Source organism: Botryllus schlosseri, chromosome 7 (genome assembly GCF_051294905.1).
Source record: "Botryllus schlosseri isolate E-star chromosome 7, Bs_hap1, whole genome shotgun sequence".
Classification (NCBI taxonomy): domain Eukaryota; kingdom Metazoa; phylum Chordata; class Ascidiacea; order Stolidobranchia; family Styelidae; genus Botryllus; species Botryllus schlosseri.
This window is the reverse complement of record NC_137242.1, coordinates 15655204-15679973: the sequence shown is the minus strand read 5'-3', so window position 1 is coordinate 15679973 and position 24770 is coordinate 15655204. Positions and strand designations below refer to the sequence as shown.

General features: G+C 40.3%; 1 protein-coding gene across 2 annotated transcripts in view; it reads right to left on the bottom strand.

Moving 5' to 3' along the window:
• LOC145442453 (A.superbus venom factor 1-like) overlaps nt 1–24770 on the bottom strand; it is a 160987-nt gene that overhangs the window by 17806 nt on the left and 118411 nt on the right. Inside the window, exons 27-35 of one of the 2 annotated variants that reach the window (XM_080320365.1) lie at nt 17868–17940; nt 17650–17806; nt 12834–12934; nt 11710–11835; nt 8312–8478; nt 7495–7649; nt 3353–3521; nt 1405–1523; nt 1166–1289 (exon numbers count right to left, since the gene is read on the bottom strand). In XM_080320365.1, coding sequence (XP_080176491.1) covers nt 1166–1289; nt 1405–1523; nt 3353–3521; nt 7495–7649; nt 8312–8478; nt 11710–11835; nt 12834–12934; nt 17650–17806; nt 17868–17940 — 1191 coding nt within the window. The remainder of the gene's footprint in view (nt 1–1165; nt 1290–1404; nt 1524–3352; nt 3522–7494; nt 7650–8311; nt 8479–11709; nt 11836–12833; nt 12935–17649; nt 17807–17867; nt 17941–24770) is intronic. The other variant, XM_080320364.1, reaches the window with a different exon arrangement.

Here is a 24770-nt window from a genome sequence, read left to right as displayed (position 1 = left end):
AATGGTTCAAAGAAAGGTACTGGTGGAAGAAAAACATCTTGTCTCGCCTTTATTATAAAACGGAGTTCTGGCTTGCTGTAGCCAGAGAAATTGGGATCTCAAGAGAAAATATTACAGATTAAAACGGTTAGCAGCCATATAGCCACTTGGGATGATTTTGAATAGGAAGTCAGGCTCAGACGGACATAAGAAGATTTCGCTTAGAATGGAAAAGATTTCGAAGAGTGAAGTAACATATCCATCAATATCCGGTTGAATGAAAAGTAAGAACATGCTGTTGTTGTCAATTTTGATATTCAGGATGTTTCGACTACATTGGTCATTTTATACCAGGCGAATATTCTTTATTATGATTCCGTTTTTACGGACATGTAGCACGGCCCGCTTCTAGGCCTTTATAAGACACGAAGTTCGCGGATCACATGGCGCAGAGGAACCCTCCAAAACATACGTAGAAATTAACGAGTCAACCTCGGCCGGACTCAAACTCGCAACCCATTGGTGCTGTAGCTGTTGAACGTTCCACTATGTGCTATCTCGCAACGCAGCAAAAATGTTGAGCTGTCTCATCGACTCCAAGATCTGGAGCTACCATGTTGATGTGCAGCCGTGTCTCTCCTGATAGTTGATATCCCAATGTCTCTGGCTATAGCATTCACTGGACCCACCCTGCCTAACAAAGTCCAGGCAATTTGTACATTCTTTTGAGCAATGCTAGTTTCTGAATTAATTTTGCAAGTCGTCTAATATCTGAAAGAATGATCAATCTTGTGAGATTTCAGCGACCTTACTATTCAGGAAACAGTAGCTTATGATGTAGGCCTACTATAAACCTTGCGGTCACGTGATGCTTTTGTTTGGAACAGCAAGGTACGAAGTACGAACTATCAACTGACTAATATTTTGGGGTAATATGTATGACCTCCAAAATGGCCTTCCATTCATTAAGTGATTGAAATGTGTGTGCCAAAGGTCAACATTGTGCATCAACGCTTTCTCATACTCAATCCGAGCAGATCATTAGGGTACAATATTTAATGTCATAAACGATAGCGATCCTCAACACACTACTCCGTGTTCTACTGCTTTGGATTTCTATCGAAAGTTTTCGGACGATAGCAAATGGATACAATGGATGAAAATACTAGACAATGATTGATCTTACCGACGCCATCCAGTGGTCTTTTAATAGCTTCCAATGTACCCGGAACAGGTATATATCCTGTCATTAAGCTGATATCAATTATTCCCATACGGGAATAGCTGGGAGATTTCTTCGTTATATTCAACTGAAAAAGACTGTACTGATCAGGCACAATTTCCAACGCAAGACTACACGGATTTGGAACACAGGAATTTTAACAACACAGCTTTGGATGTCACACAAAAAATTTTTATACATACTTTAATCAGAAAACCGTTATCCTCGGATTCAGTTTCGACGTTTATATCGTAATCGCATTCCGAATCAGGCGCAGTTGTTCTATATGTGCATTGATATGACAGGACCCCTCTGCCAACGCCTGAAACAATGAATAATATTTGTATTTATCATTGATGAGACTGAGAGGTAGGCCGATGGTACTAAATGAGAGCCCGCAATCCCTTAGGGCAGGCATCTCAAGCACGGTGCCCGCGAGCGCTTGCGCACATTTTGTGAGGCCCACGTCGAAAGTTTGGATTTTAAAATATTTGACAATATTCAAGTTCCTGAAAAAACTTATCAATCTTCACTATCACATCACTTTCAGTCGCTACCACATTCTTAGCGAAAAGAGTGTGTATTTCCCCATTGTATCACCCCCGATACATGGGTGTGAATATACCCCCATGGCACACGAATCCAAAGCGTGAACCTTCCTTAGACTTATACCGCGGTATAAATCGAGTACAACATTTATTCCAAATTATGAATGCGCCTGGGAACGTAGGAAGGTATATGCATGCACGTATCCACGTAGGACTTATGACTTATAATTCTGAGTTAGGTTTTGTTTATTTCTTTCTGACCTTTCGGCGTGAATATACACTCTTTTGCTAAGAGTGCATGCAGTTGATTATCTTCTATTACGTCTCATATTCTCTTCATTATATGATATAAAAATGTGACCCGCAGATGATTTGTGAATGAAAATAGAGACTTAGACGTGGCCTTTGGTAGAATTAATCGGACTCGGGCTAACTTGGTGACGAAATGAAAATTGCTCGGTTGGTTCGGGTCAGACTTAGCGAGTAGCAAGGAAACTGGCCCGTTAGCAGAACCGTGTTCAAGGCCCCTGCATTAGATAATGCTCCGATTCAGTATACTACCAAAAATCCCTGTGAACCCACATCATTTTAAACATAAAAACCCATTTGGAATCAGATATATATGTATCAGGAGCGGGAAAACTAGGGCTCTCGAGCCGCACGCGTGGCTCTTTTAGCCTTTGATCGTGCCTCTTTTATGATTACACATGAGTTTGGCCAGTTTGCAAAAGACGTTTAGCAGGATTATAAATTGATATATTCTATCTCTATCAAGTATGAACCATATGCGTATTGTTCTCGTGTAATTTCCTTCCTTATGGTTTACGTAACACTTGTAAAATTTAGGGGAAGGTGGCACTACGCGGTAAGAACTTTGCAATTGAACTCTCGAATCAACTTCATATGAACGTTTCACCCGCAACAATGGTGCATGGTCAATGGTTATCAATCAATGAGAAACCATCGTGTTCAACAATGCACTTGATAATTAGCACAGGCCACAATGGTGAATACGGCACTTCCATTTGTACTGCGAAGGCTAGCAATAGTTGCAGAATTTGGCCAAAAAATGTTGTTGAGCTATTATTGCAAGAAAAGAAAGTATGAACAGGAAAATGAAGCTTTTAAAACAGAATGAGGACGTAGTTGAGAGGAATAGTTTAATGATAATGGAGGGCCGCCATTGTGCTTTATCTGTCAAGATTCGCGCAATAATTGCAGAGCTAGTAACTTGAAACGTTATAAAGAAACCGCACACCAATACGTTGCCATGTGTTACCCAACGAAGACAGACTTAGGCGGTAATAATATTATCGAGCTGTGATTTTCTCTAAATGCTCAGCAGCAGTTGAACGAATTTCTTCGCACTTTGTCATTTTAGCCTGATTCCAAACCCCTTGCAGCCCTATAGTGGAGACGCACCGCATCACGACAAAATAATAAACTTCATTCGAAAGCCCACATTTTATTGTGACAAAATAAATCCGTATTTTTGAATTTTTGCGTTGTGACTCTTTCAAAAGTCAGACTTTTGATATGAAGCTCGCCCAAAAATCAGGTCTGCCCACCCCTGGTATATATGATACAGAAGCTCGTGACATACCGGTAATGTCAGATGCTACAACTGTCGGTGAATCGTTAATGACGCGCTCAGGGACAGCGATAGTCTCTCTGTAGTATTTATGCGATCTATCCAGCAACATAACGCTATTCCAAGCTGCATTTGAAGAGCTTATGGTAACTTGCAGGCGGGGATCTTCCATATACGGTTCCTGCAATATAGAAAACAGCGGCGACATAAGCAACAGATATTGAGAGACATGTAATGTTGTCGCTGAATCAGCATCATCGTCCTCAGTGGAAAAAGTGGGGAAGAAAATTGAAAATGCCGGCTTATAGCCAAAACTTTCATAGACGGATTCGTCTATATAGGTTAAAATTGATATTATTCCGATTTACCTGAGAGGCAAGGTTTGTCTGGCAATGAATATTATAAGCTCTAAATATTTAGACGGAGAGACAGTTTTATTGAGTAAAATTGTATACAAATTGTATTTGCTATACTTGATCACAAACCACATATACAGCACACAAACGGTTCAAAATTTCACAATTGTTCTTTGAAACATACGGAAAACCTTGTTCAATATGGTGGGAAAAAATGACAGACACGATAGCATCCGAAATTATCTAAGGTAAATGCTACCTCACGCGACGTATTTTACAACGTCGGCACATGCTTTCTTTACGAGTGATTGGAAATGATGACATCGCCGAAGTCCCGCAACGTTGTTGCCAGGGTTGTAATGACTCGAGTCATGACTCGACTCGAGTCAGACTCGAGTCACGATTTTCAGATGACTCGACTCGACTCGAGTCATTTTCTTAAAATACGGAAATGACTCGATTCGACTCGAGTCAATCTGTGTATTGACTCGACTTGAACTCGAGTCATTGCGCATGACTCGAAGCAAGTCATTGACTCGAGATTCAGACGGCCAAGACCGACATTTCATTGTAATTTCGAAGCCAACACAGTATTGGGATATCGTTTGTTGGTACTGGTGCTTGAAAATGCGACCAGAAACTGCTAAAAATGAGGAAATTTGATATATTATAAATACGAACCATTCAATATCACCAAACAGAGTTAAAAAAGTGGGTTTAGGAAGACTTTAACTGGAAACTGAGCAGTCAACACAATGACTTGGACTTGGACTCGAGTCATAATACCATGACTCGGACTCGGTCCTCTGTTCGCTGACTTGGACTCGGACTTGACTCGGTAGGAATTGAAAATGACTCGACTTGACTCGAGTCAAAAATATAAAAATGAGATTGACTTGTGACTCGGAGCCTTGTGACTTGGTTACAACCCTGGTTGTTGCTGACGAAAATTTATCCCGTTAAACCTGCTTACCTTCGTCTTCAATGTGATATCACTGTTTATGGTCAAAGAAAACTTGTCAATGAAGCGCGGGCGGTAGAGGCCTTTTCCAGCCAACTGGATGACATGGGATGACTTCTAACATCGAACTATGACTTGTCAGAGCTCTGTCGTCTAACATATCCCGTCTCCAGTTCTACCAATCATCGAAGTAGCACTATAGTAGGGGTCTAAAACACAAATGTGCTAGCGGGCCAATAGCCTAGTTTTTGATGACGCCGCGGGGCGGCTGCCATCGAGTCAGTCCGAGTTCCAGTAAATATACGAAAGATTGTGCGCATTTTGAAATCACAATTTTCAGTCATGAATCATTAATGTTTCATGATTTATCATCGTGGACTGGTAATGTGACGCCAGTGACGTCGAGCAGGGGAAGCAAGTGGTGTACTGCCTCACCTGTAACCTGGATGAGTAAAGATAATTGTGAAAAACTCTATTGACTATTGATATTGACCTAAATTTGAATATTTTCCCATCCAACATCACCAAATTTCATACTTATAGTTCAAAAATGCAGCGTGAAAAGGTTAGGTGAGGCACAGGTGAGGCAAGGGCGGGTCGTGCCTCACCCGTGACAATGCAATTCACCATGAACAGCTCAGAATTCGTTATAACTGGTAACTTACAAATGGTATTGTCGCACCGATTCCGAAAAATCGAATATTACCTATCTCAGAGCACTGGAACCCCTTCAAAATCGCCAAAGAGTGTGAAATTTGGCTTTATTGCGGACAATGGCAGCGCCGAGAAACAATTGCCAGGGAAGTCAGAATCGAATCTGCCTCACTCACTCTCCGCTAACAATCCGGCAATCGCAGCACAGTGAAACGCGCTATCGATTTCAGAAACTGACGGTGTTGTATGAATTGTATAGTAGTGGTGGCCAATACCAATACGTAATGCGGAACAAATAGATTCCGTTACTGTTTTACATTTCCGTATTTTCCATCCATAGCTACGTTAAATCGTGGTATGTGAGAGCTACGTAGGCACATATAGCCTGCGCTGTCGTTGTTTGTGGCCTTCATGGTGTTGTCGACTGCAATAGTCATTGCTTGAACTTGTAGCACGGCCATAATCCAGGTTTTTGTAACACACCGCATATATGAAACAGATGGCAAGGAGTAGTTTGTAGATAGCCTGTGTGAGAAGCTGCCTAATGGCTAAGAAACCGGACGCTAACTGAATCAGCTAATCTTGTAGGTTTTATATATTTGCGAATCTTAATCCAAGGAAATTGGCATCCCTAATCAAATCAATAATCCAACCATGGTTTTCCACAGTCTGAATGATGTCTTCAACCAAATTTGATGTTAGTGTGAGTGACATATTTAGTTTTGCTAATACAGTGTCCATTTCAATCTCGTAAAAAAGAGATTGGATGAGCAAAGGGCAATAGAGACTATAAAACCGACATTAGGACCTTTAGTAGAATAATCGTTGAGCAATCTGTATTAAATAACTGAATATTTCACCAAAGGGAATATTTAAAAATGTACTTTAGAATGAAGAATCGCAACGGCTAACAGGGTGCAGAGAAAACGCTCTCGCCATCCTCTTTGCTTGCTGTTGTTGTTTACATATTTGTGTATCTTTATCAGGTACTTTACGTGTGTGTGTGTGGCGGAAGGGGTCAGTGCCTCTCCAGCCATGAACCTCACCGCATGTCACTGTGTGCCGCTATAGCACAGTGGTTCCCAGACTTTTCCAAAAAAAATGACGAAACGTTCCCTTTGTAAAATTTCTAAAATGACCTGCGTTCTGTTACAAAATCAATAAAAACAGCACGACCGATTTCATGGCGTCAACGTAACGGCTGTTAATATGATATTTGCGACCAGCTTGACTATGTATGCCGACGAGGGGCACTAAATTGCTTTCGCAGGCCGGGTGCTCGAGACCCCCGTACTATAGTAATGTAGAAACCTGCAATTACACGATCCGATTTCAATTCGTAGCCGAAAATGGTGAAGGATCACCGGTATATTCTATAGCAGTGGTCGGGAACCCATATGACTCGCGAGCCATATATACGGCTCTTTTGGGCATAAGATATGGTTCTTTTCGAAATTTTTATTTTAGTGCCTAATTTGTCAATATTGCAGTAGATCTACATCGAGAAATGAACTGCCGTGGAAGTGACATGATTCACAATTTCAAATTCAAATTACAAACAACGCCATTGTCTTAAGCTTCGAAAAATTTCATATGCCTCTCAGTGAAATACAGTTAAATATATCTAAATTACAAAAGATCTATGTAACTCAAGTTTCGCAAACTCATTACTCAAATAAGGCAACCAGTATGATTAGTACGAGTTTTTACAGAGAAAATATGGTGCAAACGACGAATCCCATCCAGAGATTTCGAATTTGCGCTACAATGACGTCACGATTATTTAATTGTGACGTAGTAGTAGATCGACAGGTATGGCTCTTCGGGAGTTAGAATGGAAAATATAGGGTCAATATGGCTCTTCGGCTTCGGTTCCCGGCCACTGTTCTATAGATTTAAGAGATAAGCATGAATTTGGAATTTAAAAGTTCGGAAACCTCATTACAGGCCCCATTACACGCTAGCTTGTACGGCGAACGCCAGTTGGTAATGTTTTGGAAGTGAGATATTTGGCACGCTGCATACAAAAGGTTCCCGACCGCTGGTCTACTATAGTGGACCATGATGCGTCCATAATTCAAAGGCACGAAATTCACATTAACTAGCAATCCGACAGTTCAGAAAGCGTTTTTTTATATATATTTCAATGCCTACTTGATTTGACTAATTGAACTATCACGCACCAAATTCTCGATCCAAATTGCATATTTCACCATTGCCTGGATAGCAACCACCGTTGTCTGGGATGTGATGAATCCCCCGCTACTGTCCTGCTGATTTACCAGCCAACGATAAATTTTGTTTATTCTTTCAGCTTCACTTTGACCAACTGGTGCGCCTGAAAATACAATATTGCCGCAATAGCCACATTTTCCATTAGCGCACAGATAAACGCATGGACTCATAAACATAAACTCAGGAAAACAAAGCTGGACTTATCTGCTATTAGATAAAAGAGAGAGAGAGAGAGAGAGAGAGAGAGAGATGGAGAGAAAGAGAGAGAGAGAGAGAATCTATTCGTGTACCACTGTATGTAACACAGTGAGATGCGACATGCAAGGTGGATGGGAGGCTTTATAAGTTGGCTATATGCTGTTTTCTCTGGAGATACTATAGTCATCCTTTCTTACGTTTAATAAATCACGGTGAACATCGATGTTTGTTTATGACTGGTATCGAAATAATGCCATATCAGGAGAAGGACTAGGGCGATAATTTTTTGACCAGCAAAATGTTAAATCTTGGCAGGTAGGAATGCTGTTTGTGGTGTTCATGGCATTTTGACAACAGTGGTCATTTACATTGGAATCACATTCGTAGTCGGTATATTGTAAAGGCCTGGTGTGGAGTCAGAGTTGAAGCTGGTCGGAAAGTGAACCAACTTTACAGCCCTTGGCGTACAGGAGACAGGAAACACCATGGAGGACAGTGTAAGTAGTAGCCTCATTTGTTTTCTCAGCCACAAGGAAAGATATAGGCCTATTGTGTACTAGTCCGCACCTGTTTCAGGTCTATATATTTCTAATTGCGCCAATAATGCATACGCTGTGGCTTCGACATCAATCGACGTCTGACGTCGTCCTTGCCAATTCCCGATGTTACGATTCACTTCGTTCGAGCTCTCCCAGTGAATTGTATCGTTGCTTTCATTCTTAGTCTCCAACAACCTGCACGGAATGTCTTGATTATCGCCATGAAGTTGCTCCAGCGTGAGTTGTCAGCGCTTACGGAAGACTATCCGATAGAGCGAGTCTTTTTTCATCCAACCTAAATACTTTACAATAGGGTCACCATACGTCCTCTTTTAAGAGGATTTGTCCTCTTTTTTGACTTTTTTGAAAGTGTCCCAAGACAGTGGTTCTCAACCGGGGGTCCGCGAAGCATTTTCAGGGGGTCCGCGAGCCCTCTAAATTTGCAAAATGGTGGAAACATTTTTTTTTAATTTGGGAAATCACGAGGCGGTTTGTTTTTATTACTACTAAAACATCATGACTCACATAAATAAAATGGCCGTCGGAAATCAAATAACCTACAGTGCAAACTCAATTTAACTGCCAATAAGTCTACTGATACAAACATATTGCTGTTCAGAAACGTTTTGTGGGGTTTGTGGAGAAAATAATAAATTGAAGCAGTGGGTAATGTCTTCAGGGTGACTTCGAAGGATGTGCAACCATTCACAATCTTCTATGACAGAGGTTCTCAAACTCTGATGAGGTGAAAGCATCTGAAGGGGGGCGCAAAGCCACAGTTAAACGAACAAAATTTTCGCGCTTGGCGCGATTTACATACCATTAGTAGTTATTGCTCTACTTATAACTTCGAATTTCATATTTGAGAACTCTCTCTTCGACAACCATAACCTTCCATGCCATCAAATTATCCGTTGGGATGTTAGCATTATGGTTGCTTTATTGCTAGCATAAGGTCGACATTTGCACAAGACAGATAACGGTTACTCGAAATTTGAGCTAAATTTGATCTAAAACTTGGGGGTCATCCGTGGTCTGTGACATTCTTAAGGGGGTCAAAAAGGTTGAGAACCACTGTCCTAAGAGGACAACCAAATGTCCTCTTTTTTGAAAATTTTAGTTAAATATAATTTAAAATTCGACTGAAATATAGGAAATCAGTACTCAAGTAACGTTCCGGCGGGTATTTCGGGAGATGAGCCGGAAAATTGACTTTTTTTAGTCAACCAACCACAAAGTCGGGAAAAAGGGTTTTACTCCAGTATTGTAAGTCTGAAAATTTGTTAAAAAAGTGTCCTTTTTTCAGATTTCCAAATATGGTAACCCTAATATACAAACGAGCAGCAATATTGATGTTATATAACAAGTCGCATACATAGTATTCGGCATCAGATAGAAATAATCGTAACAAACGATAAGAGGTAACCAAGTAGAACTTTTTTAATCTACCGATACGGCAATTGATGTTGTGGTCTAGTGTAATCCAAACGATAGGTCGTAAGGGCTGGGCAAAATCGAGTATCTGAGTGATTTGATTCTGAATCACGTAATATGCTTCAAGTCGAGTCAAGTAATCGAGTATCACTCAGTATGACGTCATAATATAATGGAATATGTCAAAGTACAAATATGTACCGTTTATGCCACCACAAAGAATATAATGACTGTTATCCATCACATTGAAGATACTTTGGTATTTTTCGACCATAACGATTTCATTGCACTTGGTGACAATGTTGTGAGATGACCATGACTTCAGAAATGTGTTGTTTCCAGTAACTTTCGTAGCTTTGTACTATATGTTTCGTATGCTACAATACGGCTAATCAAGGTTTCAAGGCTTCAACAGTGAATATTAGTACCGTAACGATAATTCTCATTGATAAATTAACTTTCAGTCGTGAGAAACGTATAATATCAGTCTCGAAAAAATCACCTCTTACTACTCGACTCGAATCATTAAAATTAATACTCGATTCAGATTTGAGTACTCGAATCATAGTGCCCAGCCCTAGTCGTAAGTAGTCAATATGTCCCTTGGTTAAGTTACTATATCAAATGGTGCTAAGTAAATATATTCCGTCCTGATCATATGGTAGTTTTTCTTCATTGACGCGCGTGTGCTGTACTTGTGCGCTTTTGATCGACCGAAAAGATCATCGCTCTATAAAATATGCCGTTCCTGATGTGTGGAGCAGTATCCCGCCGGCCATCCGGCAGTCGACGAGCATGTCCACATTCAAGTCGAAATACAATCAATTATACTAATAAATAATTACAGTCCATCCTCAAGATTACCGGACCACGACTGACCTATCGATCTCGCTTCCCATGACATGCCGCCCTATTTATTGTCGCTTTCTTTTTTCTATACTATCTTCTTTACTTTCATTCAGTGTGCATGCCTCCTCTTTAGATCGCCTAGGCCAAGGTGGGTGTCAGATTCCATAGACTGCTCCTTGTCGCTTCGACATCTTCCTGTCTTTTCATTGTATCGCATTTTTTGTGGTGTATTGAACTGATAAAATTGCTAATAAACCAATGATGATGATGATGATGTGACTTGTGTCAGAGAGAGCAACCAGTCATCCACTGATTGTACATTTCACTGATCCTCCATTTGAACATCACAAATACATTGTCCGCAAACGAAATGATCACAGCTTACGTTGATGTACTAGCAGTAGATAATTGTTATTCTAATAGCAACTTTTCTCTGTTTCTTAGACGGCCCAGTGCTTGAAATGCGCACAGCTCACCTTAACCAACCCTTTTGTAGGATTAAAATTGAACGGATATAGTTTATGCGTTTATATTCTCACGAATGTGTAGATGCGCAGTGTATTGTACCATATAAAATTGTTTCAACTTCTCGAGGCTTCGTATTCTACACTCTATTTTGGCTCACGTATTTTATCAGCGGTTCGGCGTTTGCCTGAGCGATACAACCCCTTTTTGCATGTGTATTTAACTTTATATTCGTCAGTCATTTGATTCAAGATAAATTACCAATCAATGTCTTTCCCACATCTAGCAAAATGTAATGAATTTGAATCATCACGCATCCTTCGAAAATTCCACTTGACTTGAATTGTAACTTGACTCATGATTTGACTTGACTTGACTCGAGTCACATTCTAAAACAGATTGACTTTACTTTACTTGACTCGAGTCAAAATGTGCAATGACTCGAGATGAGTCGTTACTCAAAGGTAGTGACTTGATCTCAACACTGGAAGCAATCAAATCCAAGGTTCTAGATATAATCGAAATAATAACTAATTATATGTTTAATAATTATAATTTTGTTGGGACAGTTGATTGCGAATGAAATTTTACTATGACGTGACAATGACACCATGAATCCATGGTGATGTAGCGATGAGCTCGCACGTTATACGTTATTTCAATCAAACATATACCAACTTTTGCTGGGCAATGACCAACGCATCTCGTGATCGTACTAGAGCAAGAGCATATGTAGTGAGTGCGGTTGTGAAGACATTCGGCAGACTATTGATCGAACTTTCCAGGAATGTCTTTGCTCGATTTCTGAAAATAAATTTCAGTCAATGATCCATCGGAATACCTGAGTATAATCATATATCAATAACATTATGGAGGAACGGGAGTACGAAAAGGTGTTCCTGCAGTTTCATTGGTGAATTTTTATTGATATAATGAGATAATAGAGAAATCCTCAACAAAGTTCTGCGATTTTTGCAATAGTTATATAGTTCTTCTCACTCAGTTTCTCAATCTACGTCATCGGTCGGCGACCTCTGGTCCGCAAGGAGTTTTTTAGCGGTTAGCGAAAGGATTTATAGATTTTTTATAGATTTGCAATGAAGAAAAGGTCAAAAATTATTGTGGTTAAGATCACTGATAAAAATTTCAAACTTGCACGCTAATATCGTAAATCAAAACCTGTGTGTTAATGCTGGTAGTGCAGGCAGCAACAAAATCGAAATCGCGAAACAGATTGTACGTGAAAAACGCATGGCGGATGCCATCATGTTGTAAATTCGGCGTCTTGTCCCGCACAAGCCCCAGGCTCTAATTAAATACCGACGTTACCGTGTATGTGTGTATGAATTAGAATAGATTTTCAATGTTGAAACCAGCTATCCATGAAAAAAAATGCATTTCAAAACCGGTCCTCGGAGTAAAAAAGGTTGCCGATCCGTGATCTGGCCTGTGATAAAAATATGTATATATGGCTGCACTAATATTACACTTGGTTATTACTGAATAAAAAATAGGTTACATAGGGAACAGCCATGCACTTTGCACATGAACGGCCGCCAGTCTGCTGCGTGAACCATACATCGCAGACTTTCCACAATTTTGAATCAGAGTACAACTTGCTACATCGATCAAATTCTCCCATCCTGTTATATACGTTAGAACGGCATTTCCGAAGCACAATACCCCATGAATTTACGTTAGTCTGTACTGTGGGACAGTGAAACCGAATAGCTAGTAAATTCAAAATAAGAATCAATCTTGAGTTGACCCTCAGCTGGGAAGGTATATTGAGTATAAATCACCTCATTGCATCGATTTGATCGATTCGTGGGCAATTAATGCTCTTCTCACTCAGACTTACAAGTACGTAGGCTGTTAGAGCAATGTCAGCTCCTTCAGCAATCTGCAGAATAAAAGCATTATCACTTGACAATCACATATTATACAAATGGAACTAAATGATATATTTATTGGACAGTACTAACGATACAAAAGAAAATATCGGAATCTGTTTTTTTATCCTGTCACAATAGATCCCCGACGCTACGACATTGTTAAAAGTTATACCCTCATATTTTCAGGAACGCTTATCCAGTGTTGGCATGACTCAAGTCATGACTTGACTCCAGTCAGACTCGACTCACCTTTTTCGTATGACTTAACCCGAGTCACTTTACTAAATTGACTTGGCTTGACTCGGCGTATCACAAATGTGGATTGACTCGAGACTCCGAGTAAAATTCACCAGTCAATTTCAAGTCATCGAGTAATCGATGTCGATACAAATCACTGTATCTTTCATATGTTCAGATTGTTCGCGAAACGCTGGTGTAGCCAGTGAGAGCGATCAAATGTGTGTTTTACTGAACCTCCATTGTTCTCTCTCAAATAAATAGAGCACAAACAAAGTGATCGATCGAAACTTACAGGTTACTTTGTCGTAAAATAGTAGTTACGTAATTGAATAGCAAAATATTCCTTTCTGTTCTCTGTTCTTACCTTAGCCAAAGCTCTTGTTTTATTGAAATTGAATTTGAATATAGTTTATAACTATTGGCGCAGTCTCAAAAATTGTATCATATCGACATGTAGATGGGTAATGTATTGCATCTTATCAATTCGTTCATTTATTTTGGCAGGTATCTACAAACTGAGGCTATGCAATAAATTACGTAGTTCAACAGTTCTACGTATATGTGATTAGGGTTGTCATACGTCCGGAATTTCCCGGACATGTCCGGAATTTTACTGTAAAGACTGCGTCCGGGAGGAAACTCTAAAATATCCCCAAAAGTCCGGCTATTTGAAATTTTTCTTCGCGCTGCGCGCGATTGAGTGCAGCGTATTTTGATATTAATATGGGGACCACGCACTGCCCTCGCAAAAATGTATCAAAATATATGAAAACAAATATCGTTTTCTGAAATAAGTCTAATTCTAATCGCAATTATGAGATAACGGTATATTCCTAGAGATGGTTAAGGCCGTTCGGATGCTTTAGTCAGAGACAATTTTTCAAAACCTTGAGATCGTTTGCCCTAATTCTGGAGATCGCGAAGAAAGTTCGACGTTATCAGCTTCAAAAATAGGTTGTGAGTAGAGCCCGACCGATTATCGGCTCGCCGATAATATCGAGTCGATATCCCACTTGGAAAGAAATATCGGTATCGGCCATTGGAGGTGAAAAAATATCGGCCATTTTCGTGACGTCACAGCGTAGTAGTAGGGAGTCACGGAGGACGTGACATATCCACTACATATCAGTAAATTATAAAAATGAATGTTCAAGCAGCATTTATAGGTCAATATGTGAAAAATATAAGTTCTCCGATACGCCCCGGTGATTTCAGCGGGAATCCCCTGCGATGACCGAATACCGGAGAGCACAGAGCAGACCATCGAGTCGATGAATTTAGTTGTTTGCAGAATACTTCAACCTAAGAACGTCCTTTAAGCTGACCATCGTGATGACGGAGAAAAGCGAGGTGTGGAAGTATTTTACTGCAGATAGTGCTGGTGGTGTTATATGCGATCAGTGCAAGAAGCCTATAAGCCAAGGCTCTGGACCAACAAAGCGTAAAAATACCAGTAATCTATGGAGTCACCTGAGGGGACACCATGGTGAGGAATACAAGGGCATAGAGTGTAAGAAAATCAAACCAAAGAAACGCCCAGCAGAGCCAACAATTCGTAGGGATATTTTTGATTCTGTGAGAATATGGGCCAATTCGGACAAAAGAGCGAAAAAGATGGATCAATTGATTGTAGAAATGCTGGCAACTGACAACCTTCCTTTTTCAACTACTGAGAAGCCAGGATTTATCAGGGTTATGGCAGCAGCTGAATCACGCTATAATATGAAATCAGAGAAATATTATAGAACTCAAGGTCTTCAAGATGTTTACAGCAGAGTTGAAAAGAAGATAAGGGAGCTACTCAGTTCAACCAAGTCGAGCAAGCTGTCCTTCACAACCGATTGCTGGTCAAACTCCACCGAAGCCCTTATCAGCTTAACTGCTCATTTTATAGATGAAAAATGGGAAAGAAAACAGGTTATTCTCAATGTGAGAGCGATGGAGGGTTCACACACAGGACAGTACATTGCAAACTGCTTTATCTCAATGTTGCAAGATTGGGAGATTGAAAGTGAGCGAGTCTTCCTGGTTTTGAGAGACAGTGGAGCTAACATGGTCAAGGGGATGGGTCTAGCAGACGTGAACAATTTGAGTTGTTTTGCTCATTCACTTCAGTTGGTTGTTAACGATGTGCTGAAGGCTCCTGGTGTACTGAAGGAGTTGTTGGCAAAGTTCAGAAGCATAGCAACCCATTTCCGTCATTCTGTGTTAGCCAAGCAGAGACTATCAGGCATTCAGAAGTTACTAGGGATGGATGAGCATTCTATTCTACAGTCTGTTCCAACCAGATGGAATTCAGATTTGCTAATGTTGGAAAGAATGCTTGAGCAGAGACGTGCTTTGGCCTTGTATGCTAGCGAACATGGACGTATAGTATGTCCCACCAATGACGAGTGGGGTATCGCTGAACAGTTGGTTGGGTTGCTGAAGCCATTTGATCAAATTACCAAGGACATCAGCCACGCAAGTGCGAGTCTGTCTGTATTCATACCAAGTGTGAATGTTCTCAAAATGCTGCTGCAATCACCTGAGGTAAATACCCTGTATTCTGGAATTTCTTCTGTCAGGGCCGCACTGCTGTCAAGGCTTACTGCAAGGTTTTCACACATTACCGATTGTAAATTTATTGTACTTGCCTGCTTTCTCGATCCACGGTACAAGGATAGACTATTCGATAGTTTGGCAAAAAACAGATGCAGGGATTGGATTGCGGAAGAAGGAAAGGAAGTTCTTCAAGCGTCGCCACAAATTGATACGCCCGTACCTCCAGAGGAAGCAATGGGACTTTTACAGAAAGCGACTGCATTTGACCATATATTCAACACTCTGCTCTCTAATAATGACACTGCTCATTCAAACGAAATGTCCGAGGTAGATCAGTATTTGCTGGAACCATTGAAGGAGAGAAGAGAAACAGATCCCCTGCAGTGGTGGAACCAGAATAAAGAAAGACTTCCAATTCTTGCTACGTTGGCGAAAAAATATCTTGCTGTGCCACCGACTACAGTACCGAGTGAGAGACTTTTCAGTACTATAGGCCTCATTTATGAAGACCACAGAAGCTCCCTCCTGGGAGAAAATGCCGAGAAATTATGTTTCATGAACTACAATTTGCGACTTCTAGACTGGGACTATTGATATCTTTTTATTGCCCCGCATCATTCATTTTATGTTCAAGCATAGCGTTGGCTGTAAAGCATTTGAAATACACGCCGTGAGTTGTTGGATATGTGCTTTGAGCTAGATTCCATATCTTTTGAATATCGGCTTAATATATCGAGGTTATCGGTGAAGGTGCTAGATATCGGCTTTATCGGTATCGGCTAAAAAATCCAATATCGGTCGGGCTCTAGTTGTGAGTAAGTCTGGGCAAGCTCAACTCTTTTAGAAATCAAAACTCAGCCTATCAATTTTGAGCTGGACACGGGGCCATTTACAAATTGGAAATGAGGATGGACGTGACCATAAAATGTTGGAAATCACCGGATGTGCAACCTGCTGGACGTGCTGGTGCATTTCACAGTAAAATATGGAATGTCCAATATTATTGACAGAATTCATTAACAAAATTTAACAACCAGATACATAGTAAGCACCAAAGCAGTCGCATCGATTACCCTATGCTCGGCCCAAGATCAGTATTTTTTTTCGGCGAAGGGGGGCTGAAAAAAGTTGTTTCGGACCTGGTTACAACACACAACCAGGCAACCGCACCGACCTAACAGTATAGCAGGGCTGTCAAACAGACGGCGGACCGGATCAGGTTCACCGGGTGATTTCATCCGGCCCGTGAAGATATCTGTTGCAGACTCAAGCAATCATCAGTGCTCACATTAGAGATGGCTCAGTTCAGAACCTATAGGTTCAACTGATCGACTCCTATTTACAGTCGATAGGCGAAGCTTCGTTAGTCTGACGTCATATTGTCTGACAGTATATTCATACCTCATTGTAAACCCCGTTAGGTGGTGCTAAAGAGTCCGGAATTTGAGCCATAAACATATGTTAACACTTTATGTGATCAATACAGCGCCTTCTTGCGTGTTATTCAACTCTATATTCGAACACTCAATCCGTGTTTCAGACAGCTAGCAAAATGCAATGACGTAATCATGCCTGAGATTCGAAAATCCAACTTGACTAGAACTGTGACTTGACTCGTGACTTGACTCGACTTGAATCGAGTCACCTCCTAAAATTGAGTGACTTGACGCGAGTCAAATTACCTTCAAAATCGATTGACTTGATTTGACCTGAATCGAAATGTGCATTGTGCAATGACTCGAAATGGCTCGTGACTTGAAGGTAGTGACTTGATCCCAACACTGCGCTTATCACATTTGTTCCAGTCTAAGCATACGTATGCAACACTACTGCCGTGACTTTTCACGTTCACTGATGTTAGTCACTTACAATGTGACGTCTCATCAGCATCCACATCTGACATTATTCGTTGTGTAATAATATTAATATTCTTTCTCACATTGGTCCAATAATGTGGGGAGTGATGCTCATGAAATTTTCCCGATGGTTTTTGTTCCTGAATTAACCAATTGATGGATTCGCAGACAGGCTCCATGCCCAGTTCATTCCAAACGTCATACGCATGCAGGAATACTTTGTCCACATAAGCGTTCAACCTGGAGTAAGGATGAACATCCTATGACAGCACGTACACTACTGCGTTATTCTATTACATACCAGATTGTGGGTTCAGCGGTTTTCCATATAGCCCATCTACCATTATTTCTGTGACCGAGCTCCTTCGTGTAGCCTGTAAGATGCAGGGAAATGCAATTATTCTTGAAGAATAACATTTCCTGGCGACAGGGTCTCTATCTAACAATACCCCGAGGGATTAACGCATCACCTCAAAATAATATTACATAACGATCCAGAGTTTAGGATCAAACCGCTTCGTCTCGAACCACCCAATTGATGCAATTGCTATATCAATCTTCCTGCCTTTAAATTACACTATGTAACAAAAATTTAGTTGAGCCGAATTTCTGATATTTCCTATACCATATTACTTATTAAAATATGTTCCTGGCATTTATTCGCCTCAAGTGTCGTTTTAAAATGTCATTTTAAGCTTTTTAAACTGCCCGCACCATGTTTTTCAAGCTCCTTATTGAGATTCCTATTAACTGTGACGTCATATTGATATATCATTCAATTCATAACGATGGTCAACAAAATAAATAAAATAATTTTTGGCAGAACATCTGAGAGCCGTTTTTTGGGTTTTCGAGGTTGCTGATTACGAATATCACATTAGTTTTTCCAGATTGGCTCTTGTTCGGGAGATATTTATACCTCTAAAATAGCCGAAAATTACTGTATTTACCCATGAATATTTCACTTGATAGTAAGATAATCGTAGTTTTTTCTAATTTTATAGTGCGCATAAATAGATAATTGACTATGACGAACCCTCATGTCGTTCTCAGCCATTCTATCAATATTAACATGACCTGGTGCTAAATATTTTTTTGTCAAAAAAGCAGTTGGTCAAGCCTAAAAATTGTAGAGGAGACCGGGGACAAATGTAACTAGGGGCAAATGTAACAATCGACCTCACCGCTAGTAGGATGGAGAAATCAGCTTGATATTTTAAGTGCGCATGCAGTAGTTATCTCTCCTATTATACCTGGAGTTCGGTTGAGCTACGATGCGAAACCCCGGAATAATTTGCAAAAAACGAAATTTTATACCCTTGAGTAAAGTTTTTCTGGTCTGGAATAATTTGTCTAGACGAATAGTACCTCTAGTAGATACAACGTAATATATGTAGCTGGAACAATGTTACTATAGTCTACCGTGATGATGGAAAGAATAGGACTTGCATCGCCGGGAAGGTACCATACTGATACACGAATCATGGTCGAGCGTGTCAGGGGCAATCGTAACACTCTGTTACTTTTGCCCCGTTACCATATGTTATCAATTGTGAATGTCTTTGTTCATATGTTGGTTTTACCATTCATCTACTGCAGAATAATCTTGCAACAGCCAGAAGTTCACCAGAACAGATACTACCTTGCGATACCAATTCTAACATGATCATCTGTCGAAACGGCCATACAATAGTGGTGATGTGAATCTGACGGTTCGGTTATTTTCGTGATTCAACCACCCTTTCTCATGTTGATCGACTTTTGGTGTGTCGAACTTCAATGGTCATGAGTGAATTCTCGTCCTCTGACTTTGATCATGGCCCACTTACATTTTGATATTTGATGTGAATAATTTATTTTAATTTTGTACAGCACAGAAGAATGTCATTATAGCTTTGACGCCACACAATGTTGCGTCCTCGTTTTGCTATACTATCATGCATTGGCCCATTCAACCAAGATATATTAGCCAGGTCGGTTTCGCACCTTCGCAGGTGACCGAATGACCAACCCATTATGCACGCTGAACAACAGAACCTTGGTAGAAGAGGCCGAATATGTGTAGAGAGATGATGGAATGAATGTGTCTCTTGTACAGCTTAAGCTTGAACAAGACACGAAGGGTGATATTGCATTCAGATGCCATAAATGCGATGGGGCGTAGCCTGGAAGCGTTCAAACGTCTCTTCCTTTAGTTTCATGCAATATTACAATTTGTGCTTTCGTTTTCGTTGTTCATTTTGTTTGTGTTTAGTTATAAATAACACTGTTACAATTGCCCCGCAAGGGTGGTACAATTGCCCCTGGGTACGGGGCGATTGTAACATTTGAGCAGCGATTTTTGCGACCCAAAATTTATATGATTGATTGTTGATTGAGTTCCAATTTAGTTTTTATATCAACTATCGAGTTGTTGGCTTCTTTATATAAAACTTTGAAAGTGAAATTTCCACGAGAAAACCACGCAATGTGGGAAAATACAAAAAGTGTTACAATTGTCCCCGGTCTCCCCTACTTTTGCACAACGGAAGTACATATTCCCCTGTATCACTTGGTCATTCTACCAAGATTGAAGAGGAAGTATAAAGCTATGAAATTTGTCCTTAATAAGATTAACTACAATACTCATATGAGTTTCATTTCTTTTGACTTGTAAATGGATACTTTTCCGCTGAATCAATAAAGTTGATATTCCCCTAGTGTTCCTATCAAACGTGAAGCTTAAATCTGATATCTTTGATAGATTTCCGATTCGAATACTGATGAAAGATTCCAATTTCATATTAGGAAGCAGTTCACTGCATGGCATTTATCCTAAGATGTCGTAATAAAACTTTTCAGAGGATCACTGATCACACACTCAACTACAAACAGTCAGTCCGAAAATTCGTATCTGCATATGGAAAACTTGGAACGAGCATAAAAGTTCACTTCCTGTTCAGTCATCTTCATATATTTCCTGATGATCCTGTTGATTAGCAAGTGAAGAGGTTCCATCAAGACATCAAAACAACAACAGAAAGATATCGGGATATATGAGATGAATATATTACGGCAGACCATTGCTGAAACCTTTCGGGAAACTGCACTAAATTGCTTACAGGCAAAATCGTACAAAAAACAATTGTGCTTTATATCAAATGAATAATATTATATTCCAAGTGATTATTTCAAATTTACAATGGTTGACGGAAAACTGATTGAATTATTGCCACGTTATTTGAGTATCTATGTCAATACTTATATACATGACTGGAGTATATATACGTACATGATATCCGTGAAAGGCAGGATTCTTAATCTGGTTCCAGCCCACCCATTAGGGGTGAAAGCATGGTGTCCTAAATGGTGCGGGCACAGCGAGTTTGAACGGCTGACTGCATTTGGTTTACGTCATACTTTCCATTTGTCCAAAGGCAATTTTACGACCATTTTTGACTGGCTTGTCGGGCGCTAAATTTGATAAAACGGGTATCAATGAGAAGCTCCCGCAGCACTGATTATTAAAATATAAATTATATTCTGCTCATAGAACTGGAACCCCCAAAATCAACCACGATTTTTGCATTGTGATCGAGTTGAACATTGTGACGTAACAAACTGTCTGGCTATTTCTGAGCTGTGTAGTCTCGATTTGCCAGACAGTCTTGTTGCGTCGATGTTCTTAAACAAGTTAACCTTCCCAGGACTCTTCCATGCGAGTTGGTAATATTAAAGCCACTTGAAGTGACAAAAGTCCTCCGAAAATATATCGGTAGACTGAAGGAGAAATGATAGTCGGGCTACTAAATAGAATGTGCTGAGAGACAACACAGGAAACTCCTGGAAAAGGATCGGGAAGAAAAGTCTTTCCGCGATGAGATCGATGGCACTGGCGAAGTGATCTCTTTTCATGATGCATGGAAGCAAGTTCGGCCCTCCAGAGATTTTGAAGCTCTGAAAACCTTTTGTGGATGACTGGCAACATAATTTCCCTTAACGGCTACTGTTGAATCCGATATTTCCCAGATTCGCTGGGCGAGAAATGAATTTAGCAGAAACTTAGCTGACCTGAGTTTGGAAGCACTGTTACAGTGCTAACGATTTAAGTCTATTCAACAGCTGTAACAATCAGCTGTTGAGCGTGTTTGTTAGGCTTTTCTTTCTTTTTTTTTTGCTTATTGGCACCGATTCCGATGGATACTGCACATTTTGTGGTTTCGTTTGATATTATTAACCTATGAAATCGTTAGGTTTTTTCTTCTTCTTATTGTTTGTTGGCACTTGTTTCTGCGCGGCAGTCTGAATCCTGCGCTGCCGATTAGAGGCGCAGAAGCCTGTCTATGGGGTTATCTACGGATGCTAATCGTTGTAATTCATACACGTGATCCATGACTTTAATAACACAATAGCACGCCCAACTTGATGATGATAGCTGACACATAGCACAGCAACAGCAACAGCAACATACAGCCGGCGAACGTAACAGAATCAAGATAAACGTAACTAAAGTAAGATTTACAATTAATTTTGCGTCAACGTAAATAACCAACAAATGGTGGTTCGCAGACGCTTTATATAGCGGTAAGAACAGCCTATCTGAAAACGCTTGATTACAAATGATTACTAAAATCAGGATTAACAAATGAAATGCGCAAGCGCGAACAGCACTGATTATACGTGGATGCTGCAAATTTTGTGGTGTCTTTTGACAAAGTAGCCCAAATAAAGCGTTTTTGTGACTAATTCGAGGCTGAAACTATCTATTTAGAGGAGGATGCCAAAACTGCCAAAAATAAAAATCGAAAAATGCCAAAAATAAGTTATTTTTGGCAGTTTTGGCATATGCCAAAAATAACACGGCCTGGTTATATCCAAAACAAGAGCCAATTTAAAAAAAAAAACTAAGATCATATTCGGAATCAGTGCCCTTCAGACCCCCCTGCTTTGTCTGCCTAAAAATATGTGTCGACCAGTGTAATAGTTGGTTGTTAGTAACAATCATCTTCCTATAGTCTCAGTCAGCATTGGCTACAGCAAGCAATCTCAATTTCCTTTTCGTTTCGTTCTGACTGTGGATCTAGTGAGTATAATATCTCATCATCAATGTCAACATCACAAATGTATTCTGCCTGCTGGCTGATTTTGATATATATGTGGCCCGTTATATCAGTTTGAAACAAGCTAAGCACAAAATATAGATAGAAGTAAGGTTTTGTGTACTTATTAAATTTACTTTGGCATGAAGATTTGAAACCAAGATAAAAACTGGGCATTTCATGTAATATGCGAAACTCGCGGATGAAATATGGATGCCTGGCTAAGGGGAGATCGGCATTCAATGTCATTGGCTAATAAAGAAGCTGAATGGAAATTCAAAACCTTAGAGATGACCGTTATTTCTGCATGGGTGATATTCGAAGGTTAAGAATAACTAGAAAATGACTTGACATTGCATATCCTTCTATGCCAGGGGTCACCAACACGCGGCCCGCGAGGTCATATTTTGCGGCCCGCGACCTAATTTGAAATTTCAGAAGAACGCTTAGTAAAGCATTTTGAAATGCTGAAGTTGATTTCAGTTTAAACATATTGCTGTTTTTTGTTCGAAGTAAGCCATTCTCCTGTAACCAATATCGCTATTTCTTACTAGCTGATGGTAATATTACTCCACGGAGGGAGAATTTGCTGATATGAATGGGCTGAACATATTATCTTGAAGTTCAATGGCGCACCACTGCCAAGACCGACACGCTTCGAAAACAACTTCAGGCTCCCCAAAAGACCTTGATTTACTAGAAGATAGTTTTCCAGAAAGTACCGTGTCCGTGTCTAGCTAACCCCAATATCGATTCTTTAATCCGGTCGGGGGGGGGTGGCCAATCTGCGGCAGTAGAAAGAAAATCGTGCGGCCGTCAACATGCAAATTGAATTCACGAATTGGGTCCCTAATTCATGAAAGGTTTTAATTATTCTTGACATTTTCTTCGAGACAAGCGCGGTTCAATGCGAGTCAATTTTCGATTTTGATATAGTTGTGTCCTTTGTAATCTGAACCACAGAGTACAGATGCGAACAGCAGAGGAAAATGCTGCGCCCCATAAAGAAATGCCAATTTGAGAGCGTGTTCTCATCACGAAGGAAATATATTTCCGGTATGCCTACGTTTGGCGAATCCAATATTTCCACTGTACCGACAATCCTGATGGGAGGTCAAGAAATAACAGCATGCAACAAAGCGGACTTATAACAATTGGTCCACCCAAAGATGCACCACAATTATTACTAACTACCCTAAATTTGCGAAGACACCCCCTGCATTAACTCTACCGGTGAATCTGATGAAATGGGCTGGGAAAGGATAAATATTTGATAGTAATATGTGAAGCTATACTGATATTAACGACGAAATTCAGTCATGAATAAGAGAAAAATCTTCGCGTCTCGCGCGACTTGAATACGGGTTCCTGTGCTTATTCATAACATGACTTGACTACTCACGATTTTCTGAGCGCATTGTAAGCCGATATGATGGGCAATTGGACAATGTAGACAGCGTTGTACTGACGCAGAGTTATCAAAACGTGGTTACTAAACTGCGTTGCCTATTTTTATCTCGATATTGAAGTCATGCGGCCCGCGGCCTTCACGAATTTTGAAAAGTGGCCCGCGACTCGTTTTGAGTTGGCGACCCCTGTTCCTTGCCATCTACTCTTGAGCACCTGTTCCGTATTGCAGTGAGTTTTCACTTCCCAAACTATCGGCCAAAAAAATCTCCAGAAGACTCGACAGGGTTTAAAGACACAGAAAATGACTCTAATGACGACTTCAACATCTCTCATGTAAATATAAATCCAAAACCACACATTCCTAACCAATACGAACTTGATGATTTAGTCGGGACTCACTAAATTAAATGCGGAAATTCTGAGTCCAAAGTTGAAACGTGGGGGGGGGGGGGGGCGGATGTCCTTCGTCGAGAAAAGAGCATGAACGATTTTCACGGTTCCATAATGTCAGCAGATTTCTCAGTCTATAGACCCAAATCATGCAAACAAAACCACTTCCGAAAAATTTTGAAGTGTTTTCATCCTTTTACAATCTATGATGGCCACTATTTGTGCATATTCCTTCGTTTTGTTAGTGGATTACGGTAGTGCGTCCAATAAGGAATTATGCGTATTATTACAGGGAAATTTTGAGTAAAACGATGAATCACAAAAAT